This window comes from Antedon mediterranea, chromosome 7 (genome assembly GCF_964355755.1).
Source record: "Antedon mediterranea chromosome 7, ecAntMedi1.1, whole genome shotgun sequence".
Classification (NCBI taxonomy): domain Eukaryota; kingdom Metazoa; phylum Echinodermata; class Crinoidea; order Comatulida; family Antedonidae; genus Antedon; species Antedon mediterranea.
The window spans coordinates 4,964,005-4,990,841 of NC_092676.1; the positions used below are offsets into that span (position 1 = coordinate 4,964,005).

General features: G+C 36.4%; 2 protein-coding genes across 2 annotated transcripts; one reads left to right on the top strand and one right to left on the bottom strand.

Moving 5' to 3' along the window:
• LOC140055658 (PR domain zinc finger protein 1-like) lies at positions 1–6,817 on the top strand. Its single transcript, XM_072101019.1, has 4 exons — positions 1–156; positions 1,318–1,437; positions 3,530–3,779; positions 4,041–6,817. The coding sequence occupies exons 1-4, from the start codon at positions 55–57 to the stop codon at positions 5,399–5,401; spliced, it is 1,833 nt and encodes a 610-aa protein (XP_071957120.1). The 5' UTR covers positions 1–54; the 3' UTR covers positions 5,402–6,817.
• LOC140055659 (sodium/glucose cotransporter 4-like) lies at positions 4,610–26,447 on the bottom strand. Its single transcript, XM_072101020.1, has 15 exons — positions 26,309–26,447; positions 24,764–24,940; positions 23,634–23,798; positions 23,230–23,335; positions 21,908–21,988; positions 21,225–21,439; positions 20,948–21,083; positions 19,782–19,889; positions 18,750–18,900; positions 17,628–17,796; positions 16,399–16,614; positions 14,955–15,075; positions 14,352–14,555; positions 4,862–4,914; positions 4,610–4,645 (listed from the first exon to the last, which is right to left on the bottom strand). Exons 1-13 carry the CDS (start codon positions 26,387–26,389, stop codon positions 14,353–14,355), a joined length of 1,929 nt encoding a protein of 642 aa, XP_071957121.1. The 5' UTR covers positions 26,390–26,447; the 3' UTR covers positions 4,610–4,645; positions 4,862–4,914; position 14,352.
• Positions 26,448–26,837: the final 390 nt, after the last annotated feature.

Below are 26,837 nucleotides of genomic sequence, written 5' to 3' on the forward strand. Positions count from 1 at the left end.
GAAAGTGAGCGAAGCCGTCTGGCAGAAGAAGACTACCAGAAGTTATGCGTGTACATGGTTAAAGATAGGACTACTGAACACGCAAATGGTCAAGATTTATCGATCTCTTCACTCCCTCCAAATCTTGTTTTCAAACATGTTGATACAGAATACGAGGTAGGATTACACTTTATTGATTGTTGCTAAAGCTTGGTTTACACTAGGGAACACGAAAGGATGAAGTGAAACACAAGTAGTTTGACCAATCACAACGCAATCATCCGAACTGCTCCTTTGTAATTTGTCAGCCTACTTGCGTTGCGCTTACCGGTACGTCCTTGCTTCGTCGAGTCTATAGGCTAAATAAATGACAACCAATATCATGAAATTAACGCGCGCGTACACTAACACCTACGATCATCGTAGTTTGAACGCGCGCGTACACTAACAGCTATGATCATCGTAGTTTGAACGCGCGCGTACGCTAGCAGCTATGATCATCGTACGCGCGCGTAATACATAGCTTAATTGACTGCTACACGTGTAAACTATGATGGAATCGTACAAGCGCTTCACAAAAGAAAGTAAAATCAGCAACATCCAATACAATAGCGAACGTACGACCAGGGTTGAAAGTGATTGAATCATGCTTGAAAAACTTAGGCCTACGGATTATTTAACAATACGGCTTTAAGTTCATGCACTATCAATTATTTATCGGTATAGAAATGGTTACGGTTGTACCAACAACAATAACGAATTGATCTGATTCGACAGTCTGATAAACGAATTGTAATGGTAAAAGGTCTAGCGAGTTGCTATCCTTGGTTTCCATTTTGAAAGTGTATTCTATACCACACCAAATCAGTACTAGCGCGAGGCTGTCAATGTTTGACAATTCAACAGTCACATTATCCAAGTATTACATCCCTTTTCTAAGTATCTAACGCAATCTTAACTTCCTTTATCGTCACTGAATACTATGAGTAGTAGACATATTTTATACGAATAACACAATAATACAAGGCCTTTAAATAAATTCAAAGACAAATTACGGTAGGCCTACGTGGAAAACCATATACAAGTAGCAGTGTTAATGATATGTTAATAAGCGAAATAAAATTAAAATGTTGTAAATCTTCTGGACTATAGTGGCCTATACAGTTCTACCAATATCTAACCAAGATGTTCGTCTAGTCTATGTTGTTATTCCACCAGTCAGCGTTTCGATTGTTATGCGATTTCAACTAATCAAGTATAAATAGGCATATGTAACGCCATAATATGTACGTCGCCGTCTAAAACATAGACTATATCTAATCCATCTTTCGTTCACAGACAATCGGCGTGTTCAGTAAAGATTATATCCCAATGGGGACACGGTTTGGTCCACTTACCGGTCAGATCTACCGACCAGAGGAGGTTCCAAATGATGCCGAGATTGCCTATTTTTGGAGGGTAAGTTTAGTAATGAATAACAATGTACATAGGGCACGTTTTTGTTCATTCACCACACATAAAAGTATTATGAAGAAAAACCTCAACCGCCGACGACACAGAATAAAATCCTTTAATTGAGCCTTCCAGTATGGGCGCCATAAGCAGCAAAAGTGTACAAATACGTTTTACAATTACAAAATATGCAATTTACAAATACCAAAATTTTCCGCCATCCCTGTTATACTTTTATGTAGAAAGATAGAAAATAAAATAAACTAAAACATGCATTTTACAAGTACACATTTTAAAATGTACAAACATTTTTTGCAATTACACACAAATATTTTAATACACATTTGTTGCTTATTGCGCACCATATTCCAGTGAGTTTCCTCTATTTAAATCGATAAACTTCATAAAATATAAAAACACTTCGTTTCTGTCTAATTGGTGGTTCCAACTAGAACGCAACGCAAGGAAGTATAAATAAGCGCAATGCAAGCGAATTGATTGAGGACGTGAAGAGTTCGAATAATCCTTCGCTCGTGATTGGTCAAATTACTTGTGCTTACGTCCTTGCGTTGCGTCCTAGGGAACCAAACAGGCTTAAAGCTTTGTTTTTAATAAATAAAAGTGTAGCGGTATAGTTTAACTGAATATCATATTTCACGCGTAAGTCTATATCTTACGCGTACATAATGACATCATACACGTTCAGGGAAGTAAAAGAAATTGCCGAATGCTTTTACATAGATTCACTGCACCTATAATTATCTCGAATCTGCAGACAATTTTGTTCTTGTTTTAGTAAACAACCGCCAACGGAAAGATGTGGCATTATGCGTTCTCAGAAGACTTTATTATTCAATATTGTGGTTGTTATAATATACTTTGAACAGTTTCCTTATTGGTATCCTATTCCCAGGGTATCATTTCCCGAAAGCCTTACCTGATATTTTCACTTCTTAAAATTACGTGTACGATCAACCTACTTCCGCTAATTAAAGTATTCAGAAATCAGTGGATTATTCCGACTACTTTTACCCTGTTCCGTTCAATTTGAAAATACCCTAATCAAACGTATAAACAGCGGCGTAACGGTAATGAGCGCTCACTGGCAAAACCCATAGGCACCGGATCTATGGGCTGAGCAGTGTCCAAAGAAAAAACAGGCATTAAAATATATTGAAATGGCTAAAAAACACATTAGGCCTCCAGCGTTTGAGGGCAACTTTGGGTTCCTAAGCCTCGGGCCTCTGCGTTACGCAAATACGGTAAGGGATAATTCAATACAATTAAATATTCCACCATTATCTTCAGAATGATGTGTTGGCCTAAGCTTAACATTGCTAAAATAGGCATATTTTAAATAAAATTCTAAAAATAGCCCAGTCTAAAACTTAAACACGATGAAATTGGTTTTATACTTTTATACAAATTTTAATATTGAGAAAATGTAAATATCTTTGTAATTCAGCTAAGGCTGCGATGATGATATTGAAATAAATGAAATGAAAAAAAAAATAAATAAATGTATAGCTATATCCACGGCCACCGTTTGGAACATTTTATTTACTGATGTTTTCTAACAGTTTGTTAGTATGTATGAAAAGAAATACTGTACTGTATTGTTTATATCCGAATACTGTATAAACGTATTATGAAAATTATTGAGGAATAAAAATTCTCTAAATCTCTCCCAGTTACTTGCCTCTGCCTGTGTCTACATCCATGACCTCCATCGCATTTTTTACCCCAGTGGCGTAACGGCTCTGAGCGCTCACTTGCTAAAGCCATGGGCCCACAGCTACCGGGGTCCATGAGCATTGGAGGAAAAACAGGAATTAAAATTCAGCGTTGGAGAGCCACTTGATTCCTAAACCAGAGGCCTCATGCCTCTGCGTTACGCCACTGCATATGCCTCTCTATTTTTACCTGCTGGTTTCCTTACAACATAACCAAGTCATTTCCATCTCCTTGTTTAGCGGATGATGTCATTATAATGAGGTTTTTGTGAAGCTCTGTTATTTAGTTGCGCCATCTGATCTTCAGAATTGTTCTTCTTATATCAATTAACTAATTTATGCAAAATCATCTCCTTATTTTTCAGGTATACAACGGAACAACGTTGGTCCATTTTATAGACGGGTTCGATACAGCAAAGAGTAACTGGATGCGCCACGTCCAGCCAGCTCCAGGCATGACCCACCTGCAGAACGTTGTCGCTTGCCAACATGGAACTGAAATCTTCTTCTACACCACTCGTTGTATTTTAGAAGGAGAGCAACTTTTCGTCTGGTATTGTCGAGAATTCAGCGAACGATTGAAATGGAAAATTCAGAGCCCTCTGAACTCTAATGGTAGGCACATTAATACTATTTATATGAGTGTATACGATTGGTTTTTTTCGTATCATCACGTGTCGTGCATTATTTTGAAGGTTTATTGCACGCTCATGTTTTGAGAAATACATTTACGCGGGAGGCTGGTGAATAATGCGCGACCGAAATCATCTGTGGGGTGCACCCACAGATTGTAGCATCTAAAACTAAAAAACAATCAAGTGTAGGCATATGTTAAAACTAATATTTAACCTCACTTATTTGTATTCTCTTGAACAGGTAATAACACGAGTTTTGTAGGTAAACCGCTACAAGTTGGAATTGGCAAGAACAACGATTTCGTCGAAGCACTTGATCTTCGTAACCATGTTGAACGTCAGCCTAAACGACCGAACTTTGACACGGCAATATACAATCACTTTAACACTATGAGCCTTACAGATAAATTCACCGGCTTTACGTATGGCCGCGGCGATTTTACGCAACGCAAGTCCTTCACTACACAAAGAACTTCGCGTGTTTCTTCTCTACCACCGGTTAACATCAAACGCGAACCACTATCACCAATTGCAAAGGCGCGAAGCGTCAGTCCAACGTTTTCCGCAGACTATGTACACCAAATGCACTTTAATAGCAGAACGAACTTTACTTCACATCACATCAGACAACCAATACCGTACGTCTTACCACACTTCCCATCTGCTTATATGCAAGAGCAATCAAAGATGTATTTCAACAAAACGCCAGAAATGAGTAGAAACAATCAAAATCTTTACATAGATATCCCAAAAATGATTCCCACTCCTCCAGAGGTCACTCCAGTCCATCAGGGTATTTCAAATAACAAAAGTCCAACTGATTTTCCCGCCAGTCCAGATAAAAATCTAAAAAAGAGATCGAAATGTGTAAATCCATTTTATGGGCACAAGTCGCTACCGTATCCTTTAAGGAAAGAACAGGGCAAGATTGTATACGAATGCAACGTTTGTACAAAAGTGTTTGGCCAACTTTCCAATCTTAAAGTTCACTTAAGAGTACATAGTGGTGAGCGACCATTCACATGTGATGTTTGCAGAAAGGGTTTTACACAGTATGCTCACCTGCAGAAGCACAATCTTGTCCACACCGGGGAAAAGCCATTCACTTGTGATCACTGCGGAAAGAGATTCAGCAGTACAAGTAACTTAAAAACACACATGCGTTTACACAGTGGAGAGAAACCGTTCAACTGTTCAAAATGCAACTTAAAATTTACACAGAGAGTGCATCTACATCTACACGATCGGCAGCATGAAGGAAATGGCCATAACACCGATGTACACCGTAAAAAGTTTATAGACAGTGACTGTACCATATTGGACCAGAGTCCTGATTACAACCCCGTGAGTCAGTTAACAGATTTAGACGATTCAACCAATCTTGATGACGCGCAGTCTATCACAGAAAGATATTGCTCAGATTCAAAACAATCAATGTACGCGGAAAAATCACGTGATTCAAGTATCGATAGCTTTACGGATCTTGAAGGGTCAAATAACTCACCTACCCAAGACATTCACGTAAAAGAGTTTATCATGTTTGAAGAGAAAGAACACGAAGGTCATGCTTTGCCAAAACCTACCATTCCAACTGAAACGTAGCTTATTACTTCCCAATTTATCCTTTTTTTTAATAATTAAGATTGTATATATTATGTACAGATTAAGGTATAATGTAAATATTGAAAACGTTGTTGTAGAGAATATAAAAGTATAATTCCAGAGTATAATTAGACAAGTATTAGAAAATGGTTTGACCAATATTGAAGCATTTGCAAACATTCTATCTGCAGAAATGTGTACACCGGAGCGACCCTTTAACTCACTGGCAACTACAAGGTGATACCCAATTTTAATGACAACTTGGTATATTTAAACAATAGAAAACCAACATTGTCATTCTTAAAAAGACCCTCTAAGTTGGTACAAAATAATGGATTACAACAACTTTGTGTGTATTCTTTATAATGAGCACTATTATTGTTTCTTTCCATTCTTTTACTTCTTGTAGAATTTATCTACTTTTGAGAGAATCGTATCAACTAATAGAATGCATTGATATGTGCATTATCTATGCAGTGTGCACTATCTGTTTCTAACTATTGATAGTTTTAAGTGCTTTTTGTAGAATTTTTTTCTTCCTGTAATTTTTGTAATTTGAAAGAAAAAGGAAATTGAATTATTTATTTGATTTAATTACATTCAAATATTCACACATATCTATACATCTAATGTATATTTAAATTGTACACGCATTGCTTAAACAACACATAACTTAAAAGAATGGTTCGATTGTGGTTAGTTCGTCTAGCACTCCCACTTTGTAGAAAGGGTTTCCGCCAATTAAAGACTCTCCCACTTTAAAGTCTACTTTTACGTGACCCAGATCAACACCAAGTTTTCCTAAAGTAAAATGAGTCTAAACATTGTGGTCTTTAATAGGCAGGCATGTGATTCCTTTCGTAGACTTTCCACTATCTTTTTTCTTTTTTGTATGCATAAGTATGGCACGGAATGTGTGCCAAAGTATTTGTAATTTAATAAATTCAATTCGCCGTTAAGAACCTACAACCGGTCACTTATTCGTATTTATAATACCAGCATTAATTTTGAAATAATGAATAAGCCGTCATATTTTCAGTGTTTCCTTATTTCATTCTGTATTTAGTAAGAAATTGTATTTATATGTGTTAATGAAGGAAATAAATGTTATTTTGAATGATTTATTGATGAGCTATTTATAAGTTAATAATATTTAATGGTATCGCTTCATTTTCGATGTGTTTATTTACATCAACACCATGGGGGAATAAGAAAGGAATTAGATTTATGTTATGCTAGGTAATAATGCTTATTGATAATTTCTAAATTAAATAAACCTTTGTTGGCAAGTAATCAAGATATAAATAAAGGAATGCTGAAGTGAAATTTCGTTTGTTTATTTTAAATGATTTTTTATATCATCTATTTTGGTTTGATTTAAAATAAATCAACCGATCGATGACCTGGGCGCATTATTTTTTTTCCTATGATGTTAAGGCAGAAATCATGAATAATTCAATACCTTAATTATTTTCTATTATAAAGAATTGCAAGACAGCTTATCTACTTCCTAAATTTACTAAACCTAACCCTCTAAATAATCTCTCTCAACTATTAAAAAAAAAGTTGTTCTTGAAAGACCTCCAGTGTAATGTTAAAGCCTTTAACCCAAATATTTCGGTTGGAAAACGCTGTTTACACAAATTATTTAATCTCTCTGCATCAGAGCCATATATAGAGAGAGTTACGACTTTGCGTTCACGGATTTTAGAAAGTCACGTGGTGTGCACGCCGGCCATGTTTGTGTCCAACTATGCCTATGTAGCGTATGGAGTCGATTCATTTGCTCAAAAAATGTATAACATTCACAAGGCTTTAAATATCGAATTTAATATCAAAACAATCAATTTGTTTAAAGGTTTTTGTTAAGATAATAACGAAATCATAAAGTTACAGCGAACATGATTTTAAACAACAAAATGTAAAAACAATGCATTACTAATAGAGAATCACTGTACAAACTAAACGCGCACGCGTAGAGCGTGCATGGAGCGCACAACCAGAGCCGTTCCGAAATTGCTATTTTTGTTGTTTTAAATCATGTTCGCAGTAACTTTATAATTTTTTTATTATTTTAACAAAAACCTTTAATCAAATTGATTGTTTTGATATTAAATTCGATAATTAAAGCCTTTTGAACGTTATACATTTTCAAAACAAAAGACTCAACTCCATACGCTACATAGGAATAGTTGGACACAAACACGGCTTCTAATCCATTCAATGCCGTAACTCTCTCTATATATGGCTCTGTCTCTGCATGCCTATATAGCGCCCTCTATAATGTCCCATATTATGTAATTATTCTAAGAAATTATTATTCATGATTTCTGCCTTAATTGCTGAGAAAAAGAATAATGCGCCCTGGGCTATTTGTTAAAATAGAGGAAAGCGTGTTTGTTACCTTGAGGTAAAAGGTCGGAGGTCGGGGGTTGGGGGTTGGGATGGTTCTGCATGGAAATGCCTTAGTTCGTACATAAAGCGTGCAGTCAATTTCTAGCTCAATTGTGCACTAACACTTAGGCCTATACAAAATATGACAAAATCATTCAGGCATGTTATCTTGTGTATCTTTTTTTTTAAAAAAACCCAGAAAGACACAATAATAATACTAGGTTATTGAGAAACCAAACTAAACATGCGTCTAAAATACAATCTAAAAAATTCTTACAAAACGAAGTATAAAACTATTATAGTTAAAAATATCTCAAACAGCGCCTCCTATAGAATGTGTGCGTATTAATATAATCATCTTGCGTAATCGAATTGTCGAGTTATACTGATCGCACAAACCAATATGACCTAGAGCATGTATACATTATTAGTTATCCGCTTGGTATACCAAGCGGATAACTCCTTGTTATTGTATGAGATCAACAGTTTTTTTCTGTATTATTAGTTATCCGCTTAGTAGCGGATAACTCCTTGTAATCGTCCTGTTTCATCATATTTTTTTTTTTTTTGGTTATCCGCACTTGGCGGATAACCTCTTGTTATTGTCAGGATCTTTTTTTTTTTTTTTTTGGTTATCCGCACTTGGCGGATAACCCCTTGTTATTGTCAGGATCTTTTTTTTATTTTTCTTTTTCTCTTTTTTTTTCTATTTTCTTCTTTCTTTCCACAAATTTTGTTGCTAGTGTATCTCTAAATCTTCTTAACATAACATTGTATAACTTTATCAGAAGATTGACCTCTATCTGAAGATGTCGTAATAAGGTTTTCAGTCGTGTCCGAGTTGCGCAGCGTAAGTTACGCGCGATTTTATGAATTTCAATGATTGATCATAGAATAAAACCTAAAAGTTTGTTTGTATTGAAACTTGGTGAAAATTTAAGTCATATAATGCGCAAACTTTCTATGGATTAAAAATTGCATGCTTCACAAAAAGTTACGCGCGCACGCGCGTTTGAAATTTCAAAATGCGAAAAATCAATTTCTAATCAACTTTCTACGCGTTTCATGTCATTTTGAGCATTTCAAAAATTCCAACGCGTGCGCAATTTTTTTACGCGCGCGTGCGCACGTAGCGCAAAAACATCATTTTTTTGCTTGATTTTTGTTTTTCCTGTCTTTTTTAGTAAATTTACCAACTTTCAAACAATTTCAACTTAAAATCACGTCATACGAGCACGTAGAATTAAACAATTTACGCGCATTTTTTATGAAAAAGTTCAAAAATTTGTCAAAATTATGCCTTTTTTTAAACAGTCATAGATTCTAAACTACGTGGTGAACTTTTTTAAAATTACATATTCTGAATGTAGATGAGTTGTAGATATCGAATCATGCATCGATTTGGCTAACCGGACATTGTGACGTCATCGTATGGCCACACGAATATCAAAGATAGGATTTTTGTCTCTTTCGTCATTGCTCATCACATTTAATAGAGCGCATCTCCACTTATCCGTATTCCATTTTCCCCCATTTTTATATATTGTCTAGGTCAATCAATTATCTTTCGATTGATTTACCATTTTTAAAATTGTTATGACGTCATCATGTCCAAAAGCGTCAATAACTTTGGTCACTTATTTTCACCTATTCTACACTGTATGTAGTACGTATACAGTATAATAGTGTATACCGTATATACTTAAACGTGACACAAAATAGAGGGCGCACTAACATTTTTTTCAGTGGCATAATCGTTTTTCTGCACGCAATATTCTAACGTATGACGTGCACGTGGCTTTTGCGCTGCGGATAACCTAACTCGTCCGTAGTGACGAGTTCAAATCTAGTTTTTTTTTTTTTTTTTTCTTTCTTATTCTTCTTTCTTTCCCAGAATTTTGTTGCGCGTATATCTCTAAATCTTCTCAACATAACATTTTGTAACTTTATCAGAAGATTGATCTCTATCTGAATATGTCGTAATAAGGTTTTCGGTACCGTTTGAGTTGCGCAGCGTAAGTTACGCGCGATTTTATGAATTTCGCGTATTTAATTTAGATCGAAAACTATTAAACCATTTAAATTGAAACTTGGCAAAAGTTTAATTTATATCATGCGCTAACTTTCTATGGAGAGAAAATGGCATGTTTCACAGAAAGTTACGCGCGCACGCGCGTTTAAAATTTCAAAATGGGAAAAATCAATTTCTAATCAACTTTCTACGCGTTTCATGTCATTTTGAGCATTTCAAAAATTCCCACGCGTGCGCAATTTTTTTACGCGCACGTGCGCACGTAGCGCAAAAACATCATTTTTTTGCTTGATTTTTGTTTTTACTGTCTTTTTTAGAAAATTTACCAACTTTCAAACAATTTCGACTTAAAATCACGTCATACGAGCACGTAGAATTAAACAATTTACGCGCATTTTTGATGAAAAAGTTCAAAAATTTGTCAAAATTATGCCTTTTTTTAAACAATCATAGATTCTAAACTACGTAGTGAACTTTTTTATAATTACATATTCTGTTAGTAGATTAGTTGCAGATATCAAATCATGCATCAATATGGCTAACCGGACATTGTGACGTCATCGTATGACCACTCGAATATAAAATAAATGATTTTTGTCTCTTTCCTCGTAGCTTGTCACATTTAATATAGCGCATCTCCACTTATTTGTATTCCATTTCCCCCCATTTTTTTATGTTGTCTAGCTCTATCAATTATCTTTCGGACGATTCACCATTTTCAAAATTGTGATGACGTCATCATGTTCAAAAGCGTCAATAACTTTGGTCACTTATTTTCACCTATTCTGCACTGTATGTAGTACGTATACAGTATATAGTGTATACCGTATATACTCAGACGTGACGAAAAATAGAGAGCGCACTGAAATTGTTTCAATGACTTAATCGTTTTTCTGCGCGCAATATTTTAACGTATGACGTGCGCGTGGCCTTTGCGCTGCGGATAACCTAACTCGTCCGTAGTGACGAGTTCAAATCTAGTTCTGTATTATACTTCTTTCCTTCTGTCATTTTTGTGCGTCGCGTTTCTCTAAAACGTGTAAACAGAACATATCGTAACTTTGTCAACATATCGACATTTACGTGAACTTGTGCACCTCCTATTTTTGAATGACGTCAGAGTTGCGCAACGTGACTTACGCGCGATTTTATGAATTTCAATGATTGATCATAGACTAAAAACCAAACATAATTTTGTTTTGACACTTTGTGAAAATTTAAGTCACATCAAGCGCAAACTTTCTATGGATTAAAAATAGCATGTTTCACAAAAAGTTACGCGCGCACGCGCGTTTAAAATTTTAGAGTGCGAAAACTCAACTTCTAATCAACTTTCTATGCGTTTCATGTCATTTTGAGCATGTCAAAAATTCCCACGCGCGCGAAACTTTTTACGCACGCGGTTCACACGTAGCGTTAAAAACATATTTTTTTCGCGTGATTTATGTTTTTTCAGCCTTTTATAGTAATGTTACCAACTTTTAAACAATTTCGACTTAAAATTACGTCATACGAGCACGTCGAATTAAATAATTTGCACGCGTTTCTGGTGAAAAAGTTCAAAAATTCGTCAAAATTATGCCTATTTTTAAACAGTCATAGATTCTAAACTACATGGAGAACTTTTTTTTAATTACATATTCTGGAAGTTGATGAGTTGTAGATATCGAATCATGCATTAATATGGCTAACCGGACATTGTGCCATCATCGTATGGCCACGCGAATATAAAATATAGGATTTTTGTCTCTTTCGTCATAGCTCATCACATTTAATAGAGCGCATCTCCACTTATTCGTTGTCCATTTTCAGCCCGATTTTAATATATTCTAGGACAATCAACTATCTTTTGCATGAATTAAAATTTTTTTAATTTTTTTAACGTCATCATGCCTAAAAATTTAAATTACATTGGTCATTAATTTCATCTTTACAGTAAATTTTAATCTGTTATAGCTCGTAAGAATAAAATGTGATAATCACGATTAAAACGTTTTCAGGAAGCTATTGTATTGTAGATACAAAATCATGTGAAAATTTTGCCAATCGAATGTTGTGACGTCATCATATGGCCAGTTAAATACAAAAAGTCGTATTTTCATCTTTTGCGTTATATTTCATTACATTTAAAAGAGCGCGCATCAATATTTCACGTATTCAAATTTCTTCTACACGTTAATATGTTGTTGCTGAGATAATTTCATTCTGAAATTTCTACTTTTGCATTTCATTTAAAAACCGTCAAGATGTCAAAAATTACAATAAAATACGGGTCCCGTAATTTCACCTATTTTACACTGTTTGTGATATGTATACAGATTGTACTGTGTATACTATGTATATGACACAAAATAACAGAATTCAGAAATAACAACATATCATATTCTTCAGTTCAGGTCATAATGCCTTAATATTTTTCTGTGTGCAATATTCTAACGTATGACGTGCATGTGGCGTTTGTCGAGCGGATAACTAACTCGTCAAAGTGACGAGTTTCATGTCTAGTTCTTCTTTCCATCCTTCCTTTTTGTGGATCGCGTTTCTCTAAAATGTGTAAACATAACATTTCATAACTTTGACAACATATGGGTATTTACGTGAAGTTGTGCACCTCCTATTTTTGAATGACGTCATAGTTGCGCAACGTAACTTACGCGCAATTTTATGAATTTCAATGATTGATCATAGATTAAAAACTAAAAGTCATTTAGTATTGACACTTTGACAAAATTTAAGTCATATCAGGGGCAAACTTTCTAAGGATTAAAAATGGCATGTTTCACAAGAAGTTACGCGCGCACGCGCATTTAAAATTTCAAAATGCGCAAAATTAATTTCTAATCAACTTTTTATGCGTTTCTTGTCATTTTGAGCATGTCAAAAATTCCCACGGGCGCGCAATTTTTTACGCACGCGGTGCGCACGTAGCGTTAAAAACATATTTTTTTCCCTTGAATCATATTTTTCAAGCCTTTCCTAGTAATTTTGAAAACAATTTAGACCTTTTCAAATTTAAATAACGCCATACGAACACGTTGAATTAAACATTTCATGCGCGTTTTTTATGAAAAAGCTTAAAAAATCGTCAAAATTATGTCTTTTTTTAAACAGTCATAGTTTCTAAAGTAAACCGTGAACCGTTTATTTTTATTACAAAATCTAGAAGTTGATGAGTTGTAGATATCGGATCATGCATCGATAAGGCTAAAAAAACATTGTGACGTCATCGTATGGCCACACGAATGTAAAATATAGGATTTTTGTCTCTTTCGTTATTGCTCATCACATTCAATGGAGCGCATCACGCTTATCTGTATTCCTTTTTCTCCTACATTTATATATTGTGTAGGTCAATCAACTTTCTTTAGCATGAGATAAAAATATTTTAATTTTTATGACGTCATCATGCCAAAAAATTTTAATTACGTGGGTCATTAATTTCATCTTTACAGTAAATTTTAATCTGTAATAGCTCGTAAGAATAAAATGTGATAATCACGATTAAAACGTTTTATGGAAGCTATTGGATTGTAGATACGAATTCATGTAAACATTTTGCCAATCGGATGTTGTGACGTCATCATATGGCCAGTTGAATAAAAAAAGTCGTATTTTCATATTTTGCGTAATAGTTCATCACATTTAAAAGGGTGCGCATCTATATTTTACGTATTCAAATTTCTTCTACACGTTAATATGTTGTTCCTGAGATAATTTCCTTCTGAAATTGCTATCTAAGTGTTTCATTTTGATACCGTCGCCATGTTAAAAATTGGAATAAATGGCGGGTCCCGTAATTTCACCTATTCTACACTGCATGTAATATGTATACAGATTATACTGTTTGCATGTATACTATATGACACAAAATTGAAAGAATTCAGCACTAACAGCATATCATATTCTTCAGTTCTTGTCATAATGCCATAATCTTTACCTGTGTGCAATATTCCAACGTAAGACGTGCACGTGGCGTTTGTCGTGGTGCGGATAACTAACTCGTCAAAGTGACGAGTTTCATGTCTAGTTCTGATTTAGTCTATAAACGATGGCCAACGGAGACATTTATATATATATATATATATGCACTGATGAAGGGCTAGTGTTGCCCGAAAGCTCTGCTAACTTTTCTGGCTGTTTACAAAAAGCGAAAAGCTATATCAAAACGATAAAATAAACAGCCAGAAAAGTTAGCAGAGCTTTCTGGCAACCCTAGCCCTTCATCAGTGCATATATATATATATATATATATATAAATGTCTCATTGTGTAATGTGGTCCAAACGACCAGTTTTGTTTCTTGTCTTATGTGCGGAAACATTACTAAATATATATAAAAGCAAGGGAGTAGGCTGGGAAGAGCTGGGAGATGCGTGAGGTGCGGACGACGAGGGCGAGCACGCATAATAGACGCACTCTATGAATAAAGTGAAATACTATTTCTACGCTAAAGTTCATTAGGAATGCATGAGATGCCCTCTAATGAACAAAGTCTGCCATTAAGACTTATGTTTTTACTACTAACCCTACGCATAGAAACCCATTAGAAACACTCCGACACCCATCACAATGACAGCGTTTACTAGAGAAAACTTTTTCCAAAAAGGATCCTCCTCGATGGATGTCAACAAGGCTTCGTCCTTTTGGGTCGAGTCTTTGGACGAGTCCGAAAATCCACAAAACCAACGCCATGTTCTGGTCAGAAATTGTACTTCTGAATCTTCTGCTTCTGCGTGAAAATGAGAATACACGTGATATATTATTGATTCTTATATTTACTTATTGAATGGCAAGAGAAAACCATTCTTATCCATGGAAGAGTGAAATTAATCCGAGAAAACAAAGATTGATTTGCTCAGAATACATTTTAAAAATATTTAGTAATGTTTCCGCACATAAGACAAGAAACAAAACTGGTCGTTTGGATCACATTACACAATCAGCCGGTTTTCGCGAATGATGGAAATTACCATCGCTGTTGAGGAGACGCTGAGAAACTGTATTTTAGAAAAGTAGGAGAATGGCGGCAAAAGAACCCTCGTGATACACAAGGAGCAAGCAGGATTGACAAATTCAAGGGACGAAAGCTTAAATTAAAATTACTTGGAATTACTATACTGTAAAATACCTTCTCCTGATTTTTCTTGATTGTTTTCTTCGAGAGCCGGAGTTTCCATTTCTACCTCGTCCTGGTTATTCAACCGGTCGTCGGACCTTTTATAACGAGTTGCCCAAGTCTTTCCAATCACCTAAGAGATAACGAATTTTTTTAACGAGGATGACCATTTTACAAACTAATTAATGTTTAAACTTCATAAATTGAAAAAAATGTTTTTTTTATATGTTGACACTTTCTAAAACCCTGTATACACTATTAAACATTATGTGACAAAAATGTGATGTGCCCATATATGGACATGATGATGTTATATCACCACCATATTTAAGCATATTATCACTACCATATTTTCGTCAAACTAGTTTGATAGTGCAGATAGAGCTTAACAGGAAGATTATAAAATGACGGAAATGTACTACAACATCCGTTAAAGAAAAAAAGAACACCATACGAAAGTTTGTTTTACGGAAAGTTGAAAGTACGGTCAGAGATAAAAACACCAATGTATTTTGTATATAACTCGTAACGAGAAGATAGACAACTTGTTACAGCAGCAGGTTAGGCCTGTACGCTGAGTCGTAAATTTGGTGTTTTTTTCTGGACGTCTTGGGCAGAACTCATGAAAAATTCATGAGATTAATCATTGCATAAATTAGGACAGGGGCGCATGCGATATTTCTTTTCGTACATAAGCTGGGGACCCTTCATGAAACGTCACAAAATAAACATGAATATTCAATAGTCATTATGGTGTGACGTAAGAATAATTTATCTAACTACAATTCACTAATGCAATCTCTATCCGTCGAGCCGTCTGTGTAGTCGAGTGGATAAGACTATAGACTTTACATGTCTATGTATGGGGTTCGAATCCCATGAGCAACTTCTTTTTACTATATAGTGAGAGAGAGAGATTATTTAGATGGTTAGGTTTAGTCATATTCAGGAAGTAGTTTGGCTATCTTTCACAAAAGGTGTCCCCAACTTATGTACGAAAAATAAAATCGCGGGCCGGGCCGCATTACAAGCATGGACACGCAACACATCGACATCTTTAAAGTGTTTTGTTTAAACTGCCTAGTTAATACTTACTATTGATTTAAGTCGGCTATCTTGTAACTTACGTAATCTGTGTTTATTTTTTAGTCTTAAGGCTAACTCAGACAGCGTAGTACGCGACTAGGCCCGACGAGCCCGTCTTGTCTGGACTTGACTCGTACGTGCTGTTGAATCCAGACGAGACGGGTCATCGTGAGATAGCGTCGGGGGTAGTTTTTAAGTCGTCGGGAGAACTTTAAACATGTTTATTTTTTTCTCGACGAGACGACTCGTTTGCTGGGTGATGACCAATCACAAGCGTTTAAATTATGACGGCAGGTCACAAGGGGAAAAGTTTTGATCGAGCGCGAACAAAGAAGTAGCTATGTAATTGTTCTAAAAGAAAAAAACTTACGTAAGTTTCAGGCAGAGGTTTAGTCAATAAACTAATGACAATGGTACAGATGATAGACACGGCTCCTACGAGGCAGTTGTAGTAGAGGTAATGTATCTGGTAAACGATCGTTGGTCGGATGTCGACCTCTCCACATAGAGGCACTGGGTACACAATGTCCAGAACCATTCGTGTCACACCCATTGCGATTCCGATGACCAAACCCCAGAAAGCTCCCTAGAAATAAATTATTATCTTCCTCACTCATTTCATTATTGCATTATTTATTCGGTCTATTTCAGTATATACATAACAACAAAAAACTTAAATTGGGGAGACCAGGGTCAACCTAAGTGAACTTAATCACTGTAGCTGAGCCGGTTGACCCAACCCCAACGTCAGTAAGATATTGTCACCGTCATTAACATCGTTAAATTTTACAGTAGACCACCTCTTATTCAGGACCAAATTAAGAGGGTCCCCTGAAGAGGTATCTGTAGTGTTAAAACATACATGTATTATTGTCCCGCGTTCGTTTCACGGGAAGTGACTAAGGCTATAAATAAGGTATTTTTAATAGGTTTAGGAAAAATGCAAAATACATTTTTATGACTGTAACTTTCTGCAATTGATAGTTTTATTGTTATGTGAAACGTGTTGGCCTTCCAAAAAATTGCAATTTTTTTGTGACCTAGGTCAACGGTCAATTCAGTGACCCCAAAAAGTTAACTGGCGTCCTGGGACAGTAAATTTCCCCTTACGGGATATGGGCCACGTCTTCAAAGGGTAGGGGTGTCCCAACGGAGAAATAATACACGAGCATTGTTAGTTTAGGTTCTAGTCGAAGTTTTGACTTAATATTAGTAAAAAGACAAATATTTTGGCACATATGGCGTTTCATACTTGAGCTTGTAAACTGTAGTTTTCAGCAGACAAACATCGAAAAGAAAGCCGACTGGTGGACTAACATATTAAAGGAACAATAACAAACTTGGGGCTAGAGCATTGTGTATATAACTTATAATAATCACCATTTCCGAATGCTGTATTTTTAAAAGTGAAAGCCAACAAGAACCCCTACGGGTGCTAAGGTTCACATGCATGATTGTTAATTAAGCAAAATAATAAATCCGTAAACACACAAAAAAGCTAATGCGCACTCCTCTACCAAAGATGAATGCTTTAAAGTGGCATTGAATGCCTTAATTTGCAGCAAACGTTATTCAGAGATTAAAATGAAACATACATACTTTCTCGTTCGTACGATGCCATAACACACCCATGACGAACGCTGTGAATATGGGGGGAGCAAAGTAAGACTGCAACGACTGGATGTAAACGAACAGCTGTCCACCTTGGTAGGCCTGTACAACTGGTATCCATAGAATACTAATCGCCAGCAAAAATACGATGAAGAGCCTGTGGAAAATGTAGAATATTATAGTGCATATCAAGGTAATCTAATCGCCAGCAAAAATACGATGAAGAGCCTGTGGAAAATGTAGAATATTATAGTGCATATCAAGGTAATCTAATCGCCAGCAAAAATACGATGAAGAGCCTGTGGAAAATGTAGACTATTATAGTGCATATCAAGGTAATCTAACAACAGGACGATGAGGTCGCCTAGACAAGATAGGGACTCGTACCAGTCATTTGATCTTATTACCATGCCAACAGTACTGTATGTACATATATAGGCTTTTCTCCGCGGCGTGCGAGGTGTCTGTGCTAAAGCGTGTTTCCCACTAGAACGCAACGCAGCGACGTATTGACGCAAAGTGATGTATTGCGTAAAGGTTGGTTCTAAAGCTTGGTTCCCACTATAACGTAACGCAAGGACGTAAACGCAACGCAAGTGTTTTAACGAATGACAAGCGAAGTTATAGACAGTTAGCAATCACAAGCTAATAAGCCATCGCTTGTGATTGGTCATGTGTTGCGTCGCTAGTGGGAACCACGCTTAAATAGCGACGCAACGTAACGCAATCTACGCAACGTAAGAAAATGCCCTTCCAAAAACCTACCATCTTTGCAGCACTATTTCGTTGTCGGCTCCCACTTGTGATTACGCAATACAGCACTTTGCGTCGATACGTTGCTGCGTTGCGTTCTAGTGGGAACCACGCTTCTTAAATCACAAGTGGGAACCGACGACGTAATAGTGCTGCAAACATCGTAGGTTTGATTTCACGCAGGCGGGGGCAAACGCAATAATTGGAAGAGCATTTTCTTATGTTGCGTAGATTGCGTTACGTTGCGTCGCTAGAGGGAACCAAGCTTAAATTTCACTCTTGGTTGCGTTATATCGCATTGTCGCACGTCATTACCACGACGATTTTACTATCCGAAATTTTCCAAAGAAAGCTTACCGTCCTGTTATCATGAGTTCCGTGTTACTGGCATTTGGCCTTAAACGTCTCCAGATATCCATAGTAAAAATAGTGCTACCACTGTTAAAAATTGACGTCAGCGAGCTCATCAACGCTGCCATCATCACTGCCACCATCAGACCTCTCGCACCTAAAAATAACTGCTTTTATCAAATACCGTAACGCACTTCTTGAAATGTCAACGCGTTGACAACAGCAATGTAGGATTTTTACTAAATACTGTAGCATCAACTGTATATTCACAATAGTAGATGCTACACCAGATAGCGTGAATATAACTTCTTTCTTCCGTAAGCCCGGCCTCGACCGGAATAAAGCTTGGTTCCCACTAGGACGCAACGCAAGTACGTAAATGCAACGCAAGCATGTTGACCAATGACAAGCGACAGTTCGAATAATCTATCGCTTGTGATTGGTCACTTACGTTGCTTCTACGTCCTTGCGTTGCGTCCTAGTGGGAATCAAGCTTAGATGGTATCGTCTGACGACGATGGAACGTAACGCTACATTCACACTCGGTGCCGTTTTGGAAAAGTCATAATATAAAGAACTGATCGGCGCGCCGTCTTCTCGTGTTATATATTATGTAAGCTTGAATTTGACAAATCTCAAAGATGTATTGTATTTTATTAACAAAATTAATCACTTCCGTAGAAAAAAAAACCGAACAAAAAATGTTTTCAGCTATAAAATGACAAAATAAACATTTAAAATCAACCAAAAAAAACATTGGCTGGCAGTCAATTTGACTATTTTTTGCTTTAAATTACAGTTTTTTTAGGAAAATATTTTTTTTTCGGTCCAATTTTTGGCCAAAGTGAATAAATATTATGCGACATTATAATTGCATATTCAACAAAAAAATGTAAAATTTTTTTTTTTAGGGGACAATACCCCTTTAATTCAATCCAGAAATAGGCCTAAGCACAAACCAAGGCAATCAAACATAGACATCTACGCTTGATTGATCTACCGTTGATCATTATTTTTATTCTCTGAGCCTATACTTACCGGTTGGCATTATTTCTAACACAAGTTTAGGATAAGCACTATTGGAACAGCTAACGGGATTTCCACAGGCAGCCATGCAATTATCCGGATCAACACAAGCTATTTCATCTTTGAAACATAAACAAATGAAAACACAGTGTGAACGTATGCTTGCTTCTCAACAGACACGTATAACGTAACGTATAAGTGATTCGACCAATCACAAGCGACGGATTATTCGAACTGTCGCTTGTCATTGGTATTATTTTCCAACACATAACAAGTTTATTTTACTAATAAACAAGAAATTTTTCTTAAAAAAAACGCTGCTCGCTTATTGAAAAATATTTTTTATTTCAAATGTTTTTAAATGTGTCATTTTATTGTCACATAATAGATTTTACCTGAAAAAATGTAATTTAAAGCAACAAATACTTAAATTGTCTGTCAGACAATGGTTTTTGGGTTTCTTTTCATTTTTTATATGTGAATAAATATTACTTTTTTGTTACAGAAGTGAATACTCAATTTCTGTCACTTTAGTTAATTTTATTGCTAAGGTCAAATCTGGGGGTCACTTCATCCCCCTAGATATTTCAATTGTGAATTGAATTGTATCCTATTACAAACACAAACTTTAATGGACTGTTTCGATAATAATTCAATGAATATCTGACACTGACAGTGAATATAGGGATTTGTAATTTTAGCATGACATGTCCTAATAGACTCTTTCCCAGACGTTTTTTGGGTCTACTGAAGCAGCTGGAATCAATAAATCATAGTGGAGTTTCCATTTTCACAAAACTGTCTGTCCTTAGAACTATAACTGCTGCTTGCTTTAGCTTCTGATTGAGTAGTCCTAATGGGACGTAGCGGGCTAGAGCAGCAGCGTGAAAAAGTAATCAATAACCTGATAAGATTTGCCTTTTTCGCATATAAATAGAGAACTATAATTATTTTACTGTTACTATACTACTACTTAAATGTTATAATATTTACTATTTTCTATTACTGCACTTGGGCCAGTGGCCTACATACTATTAAATAAATGAATGAATGAATGAATTGGTGCGTTGATATGTAAACACAGTACTACGCGGAGGCTATACATGAAATGTTGCAATCCGTCCAATTATTATATATACACAAATGTGCAATAATAAATACCCTTTCACTCATCTTACCTGGAAACAAGACACGGCTAATCATTCCGGGTATAACAATCATAAACATTGGTAGTATCTTCAGATAACTAGCCAGCACACTGCCTCCTTTAGCATGTGTTACGTTTTTAGCGGACAGAGCGCGCTGGACTATCACCTGTATTGAAAAAATACTATTAGATTGTATGCCGGGAATTGGAGATGGGTCCCTGTGCTTCGGCGGGCATGCCAACAAACGACTTCTGTAGGCCAACATAATTCCAGCCTACATAATTCCAGTTTTAAGTGTCTACTGTACCTGATCTGTGCACCAGTACCAAACACCAATAAACATGATTCCAACAATCGTGCCAGGCCACGGTTGATCGGATTCGGTTGGATGACGTAACAAATGAAAGGCGTCTTCTCGAGGCATTCCGCACTCGAGCAACGTATCGTTGTACAGCGAGGCATTAGACACAGCTTCGGGGTACCGTATTTGTAGCTCTTGATAGCCACCGACTTCGTTGTAACCTATGTCAAATAAAAAAAAAACCACAAGGTAGGCCTACTAAAATGAATCTGTGTTAGAACATAGAGATATTACTCTATGGTTAGAAACTTGCTTTTATTGGCGTTCGATTACGGGGCGCCGTGTGCCACACTAAATTCACTACCCATTCTGTCTGACAAACAATTTGACTTTTACAAACGATGGTTTGTCTTTTACAAACCCTGGTTTGTAGAACACAATAGATAATATGTCAAACGGCGCCCCGTATTTAATAATGTAGATTGTTATATTTAATAACAACTTGCTTATAAATATTACTGTTTTAGTGAATATTGACAAAGTTTGGTTCCACGCAAGGACGCAACGCAAGCGCACCGCAAATCATTTTGGATCGCAAATAGTGATGGATTATTCACCAACATTTTCAACTAGTTGTTGCGACTCGTCGTCTAAATAGACATGGGTGTGAAGTGTGAATAGACACTTACTGAGAATCATAAGCACGATACCACCAATGACCATGATGAACGATTGGAGGGTATCCGTGTAAATAACAGCAGCCAATCCACCTGCAAAATGTAAACATAAAACTTTCATATTGGTATTCGACTTGTCCCTCGCAAATACGCAATGAGACACTTCTTATTATGTTTTTCAACTGTACTGAATGTATGCAGAAGAACAAGTGAATTTGGATACGGGCGCAAACTTTTTGCGATATGTTTAAGGTCGCGAAATGCACCCCGTATTTTGTTTTGTTCATTGAGTAGCCTAACATTTTGATTTTCTTTCGCATAATCGTTTATTAAATAATAATGCTTATGGCAATGTGAGATATTTGTTGTTTACATCCGTTTGTTTCTTTTCCTATAATCTTTATCAATGATGTAATTGTAATGATAATATATAATAATACCGCATTGATTCCAAAAAGACTATTTTAGGCCACTTGGTTAAAGGGCCTTTCACACCTGCTCCGGCACGGTTCCGGTCCGGCGACGGCAAATCCAATCGAATGTCAATGTTTCGTTTTTACGCGGCTACGCGCATATCGATTTGGTGCTTGGCCGCGTGGAGCGTCGTGAAAACAAAACATTTGCGTTCGATTCGCCGGACCGTACGGAACCGTGCCGGAACAGGTGTGAAAGGCCCTTTATAAGGGTATAATTACCGGTATACTGGAATGTTGTGACCACAATATGGCATATATTAGTTAGGTTATTCTCGGAAATGAAACACGCTCAATAGGATTATTATTATTTCTTGGCCAGGATTGAATAATTATAAAATCACTCAATAAACCACAGTTTTCGTTTTGCTTTTCGTTCATTTGTGGTGTCGAATAACGCGAAAATAATGCGAATATCCTGTCCTTAAATAAATACTGTTTTACTGATTACGTCACAGGTAAATATATGCCTAGAGATTGAGAGTGGGTGATGCAAGGCGCGTTCAAAAGTAAACAGGCGAAAATTTGAAAATGTTTAAAGAATGTTCACGTAGGCCCCGCCCCACACTGCATTCCGGAGCTTATGGGGGCCCCTGAGCAGTGCCGAGAGGAAAAACAGGCATCAAAATAATGTCAAAAAGGCTAAAAAGGCCCGAGGCCTCCAGGATTGGAGGGCCACAGAGAGTTCCAAAACCAGGGGTCTCAGGCATCTGTGTTACGCCACTGCTGTTTTAGGACTTACATTTTCCAGACATTGCGTACCGCCGCACGGGAACTAAACGACGAGTGTTTCCATTTTTCCGTAAACTAAAAGCTATGAAACGTCATGTGTGCCAAAATGCTTGCACATTCACGACTTACCGGTAATAGCATAAATTGATGTTATTCCTAGGAGTATACCAATGGAGACATAGACATTCCATTCAAACGCTTCTTGGATGAAAACAGCTCCAGCAAATATATCCACCTAAAATGAAATTAATAATACATTATTAAATTAAATGCAAAAGAAAATTTAGTTGGTGAAGAGCGTTAAATAACCGTGACTAATTCTCTGTAATGCGCATGCGCGAACAACTTCATGTACATACATGTTCTATCACAATCAACAACCCTTCCTCGTCTCCATCCCAGCCCCCGCCCCCTCCCACCCTAAACTACACGCACTCCTCGCAGTATACTTTTCATTAGTATTTATACATTAGTAATGAAACTTCCCTTTTGTATTTGAGATCCATACATCCATAAATCTTTAGTAAACTTACCGATATTTTTGTAAATATGTAAAGAAATAAAGCAATTATTGACATGGTGATCCGAAGTCGTTGACCGCCATAACGTTTCTTCAAATATTCTGGCATCGTGTACACACCGGAAGAGACGTAGACTGGCACGAATATCCAACCAAGCGGAATTATTGCAAATATGGACTGAAAAAAAAATTGTACAAAAATGTTTTAATCCTTAGATTTCTCGATAGTGATATTCAAAGCTAAGGATAGGCATGTCGATCAGGGGTAATGATTATGGATCCAAACCCGACTAAAAAAATTAAACGGGTCAGGACAACTACCCCTCGGACAACTAGACTACCCTCTGACAACTACCCCTTGGACAACTACCCTCTGACAACTACCCCTCGGACAACTACCTCTCGGACAACAACCTCTCGGACAACTACCCCTCGGACAACACCCCTCGGACAACTACCCTCTGACAACTACCCCTCGGACAACTACCCCTCGGACAACTACCCCTCGGACAACTACCTCTCGGACAACTACCTCTCGGAAAACTACCCCCAGACAACTACCCTTCGGACAACTACCTCTCGGATAACTACCCTTCGGACAACTACCCTTCGGACAACTACCTCTCGGACAACTACCCTCGTACAACTACCCCCGGACAACTACCACCGGACAACTACCTCTCGAACAACTACCTCTCGAACAACTACCCCTCGAACAACTACCCAAGGACAACCTCTCGGACAACTACCCCTAGAACTACCCCCGGACAACTACCCTTAGACAACTACCCCCGGACAACTACCTCTCGGAAAACTACCCCTCGAACAACTACCCAAGGACAACCTCTCGGACAACTACCCCTAGAACTACCCCTGGACAACTACCATTAGAACTATCCCATGGTATTTCATATTAAAAGATTGCTTAAGTATGTATCTTTTACTACAAAATCATAGTTTTCACTGTGATTTTGTTTTTTAAATAGGCCTCTTTTAAATTTGCTAATCATCTACGTACATTCACATTTTTTGATTAATTGGAATAATTTCGAATTACATGATATTTAAAGCAAGCAGAAATAAAGTTCAGGATGTAAACCTACACCATAGGAAAAGCATACAACGTTTGAAAAAAAGTTATACCATAATTTCGTAAGCTCCAACTGCAATACCCGAAGCAGCACCTGTACCAGCCAGCCCTATGAAATGCCCGGTTCCGATGTTACTAGCAAACAGTGATGCTCCGACAGGCCACCATAACATACTTCGTCCGGCCAAAAAGTAGCCTTTGGCATGACTACGGTTTGTTCGGTACATTGACTGTAAAAGAAATTTGCAATGTCGTAATTTCAGGAAAAAAAAGGATAATGATTATTATTGCTTTTTTAAATTTCGCCCCTCAGCAGAAAGTCAAACTATTAATATTATGATGATGTTGTTTTATTTTATCAAAGAAACAAACAAAAAACTACGATGAATATCCAATCCTTACCTTTCGAAGATTACTACTTTTTTTCTTTTATGGTTCATCACCACCTTTATTCATTCAATGTTTCATTACATAATTTCTAACATTTTCTACCTTTTTAAATTATTTTCTGTTTTTTTCTTATTGATATACTTTTAACCTTTAGTATCATACCATTCATATAAAGTATTTACTTCTTAACGTTCTTTTTTTGTTAAATCCTCTATTTACAATAACCAATTGTATATTAATTAAAATACAAGTCACTATTTTCTCTCTTTTATACACAAGGGAGCAGTTAAAATAATAGATTTGACCCTAAAGGTGACTGGAAACAGGCACTTTCCATCAATCAATACAGTGTCCCTTTGGAAGACGGAAGAAAAAACCAGATCGTGGGACTCGAGCTTTAGGTGTACACTGATAGTATTACCCTGCACACACATCCACATAGTGTACACACATGTAAACGTACACATTCATTTATAGGCCTAATTATTATTTTCACCATAAATTGTTTTAACGTATTTATTAATTTATTTATAATTATTATAAACACTTTTAAGATTACTACATTATCGTTTGAATACATCATATTCATCGGATAATAATAATAATATATTCGAATCATAGGATAATAATAATAATATTCATAGGATAAATATTAGCCTCTTTTTCAATAGGCCAACTCATATTATATTAAAGTCATTGTTAGCTAGCTCATCAATAATATTTACTAACCGTATACGGCCTCCTATACGTGTTTGTTGCAAACAGGTAGTAAAGAAGATGCTAAAGTGCAATTTTATTTGTATTTCCAAAAGTGAAAATAAATATACAGTAACGCTGTATATTGTGTATATGTGCAGGTTTTCATAATAAATAGGTTATCTTCTACCTCTATGACGGTCTGATTTTTTACCATTGACCGGCTCTCAAAACAAAATTAATGTGTTTTGAGAGCTAGTTGAAGTGTTATTTATATATAATCATAATAATTTTAACTGAAGAAAACTTTAAAATCAGCGATTTCTCACTGTACTATACGGCCAATTGAAAACTATAGACGTGTAGCATTCTGTGTTCCTGTAGTTTTATCTCTATATACTCGTTATTTATTTGACCTCTGTCTCTACCACGGTCCACGGCATCTTGAACAATTGTGAACATTCAAGGCCAAGTAGTGCTCAGAAAAAAACATTGATTGAACAATAACTTACCCAGAACCCCACACCTATAACAAAGAAAAAATATAAAATAATGACAACGATGTCAGCGGCAGTCATTCCTTCGTAGCCCATATTGTAAAATGATGTAGGCCTAGTCTAACAATTCTTATGTTGCAAGTTGAAGTATGTCAGCTAGTGCAGCTAGCTCAGAATCAGATCAAAATGTAGCTCACAGATCATACAATCTGACAGGTGACAAGCTCCGTTGGCCCTGGGGACCTGGCCTTGTGTAATTTATTGGTGTTAGACCTAAGCATACCATTGCCTGATTGGTGCTTAAGTGTGGGTGTGAATATAACATATCTTTTAAATTATTCGTTTTAAAGACCATCAAAATATTATTAATATGTCCTTTATCGGGTCGGTGGTACAAAGTTCTGTTTGTTCATGACTGTTGTGAGTGAAGTTCCTGTGTTTTGATTTCAAAGTATAATAATATATCGTATTGTATACTCATATATTAATGATGATATGATATTTTCCATTTCTATTGTAATTATGTTATTTGCATTGCTGTTTC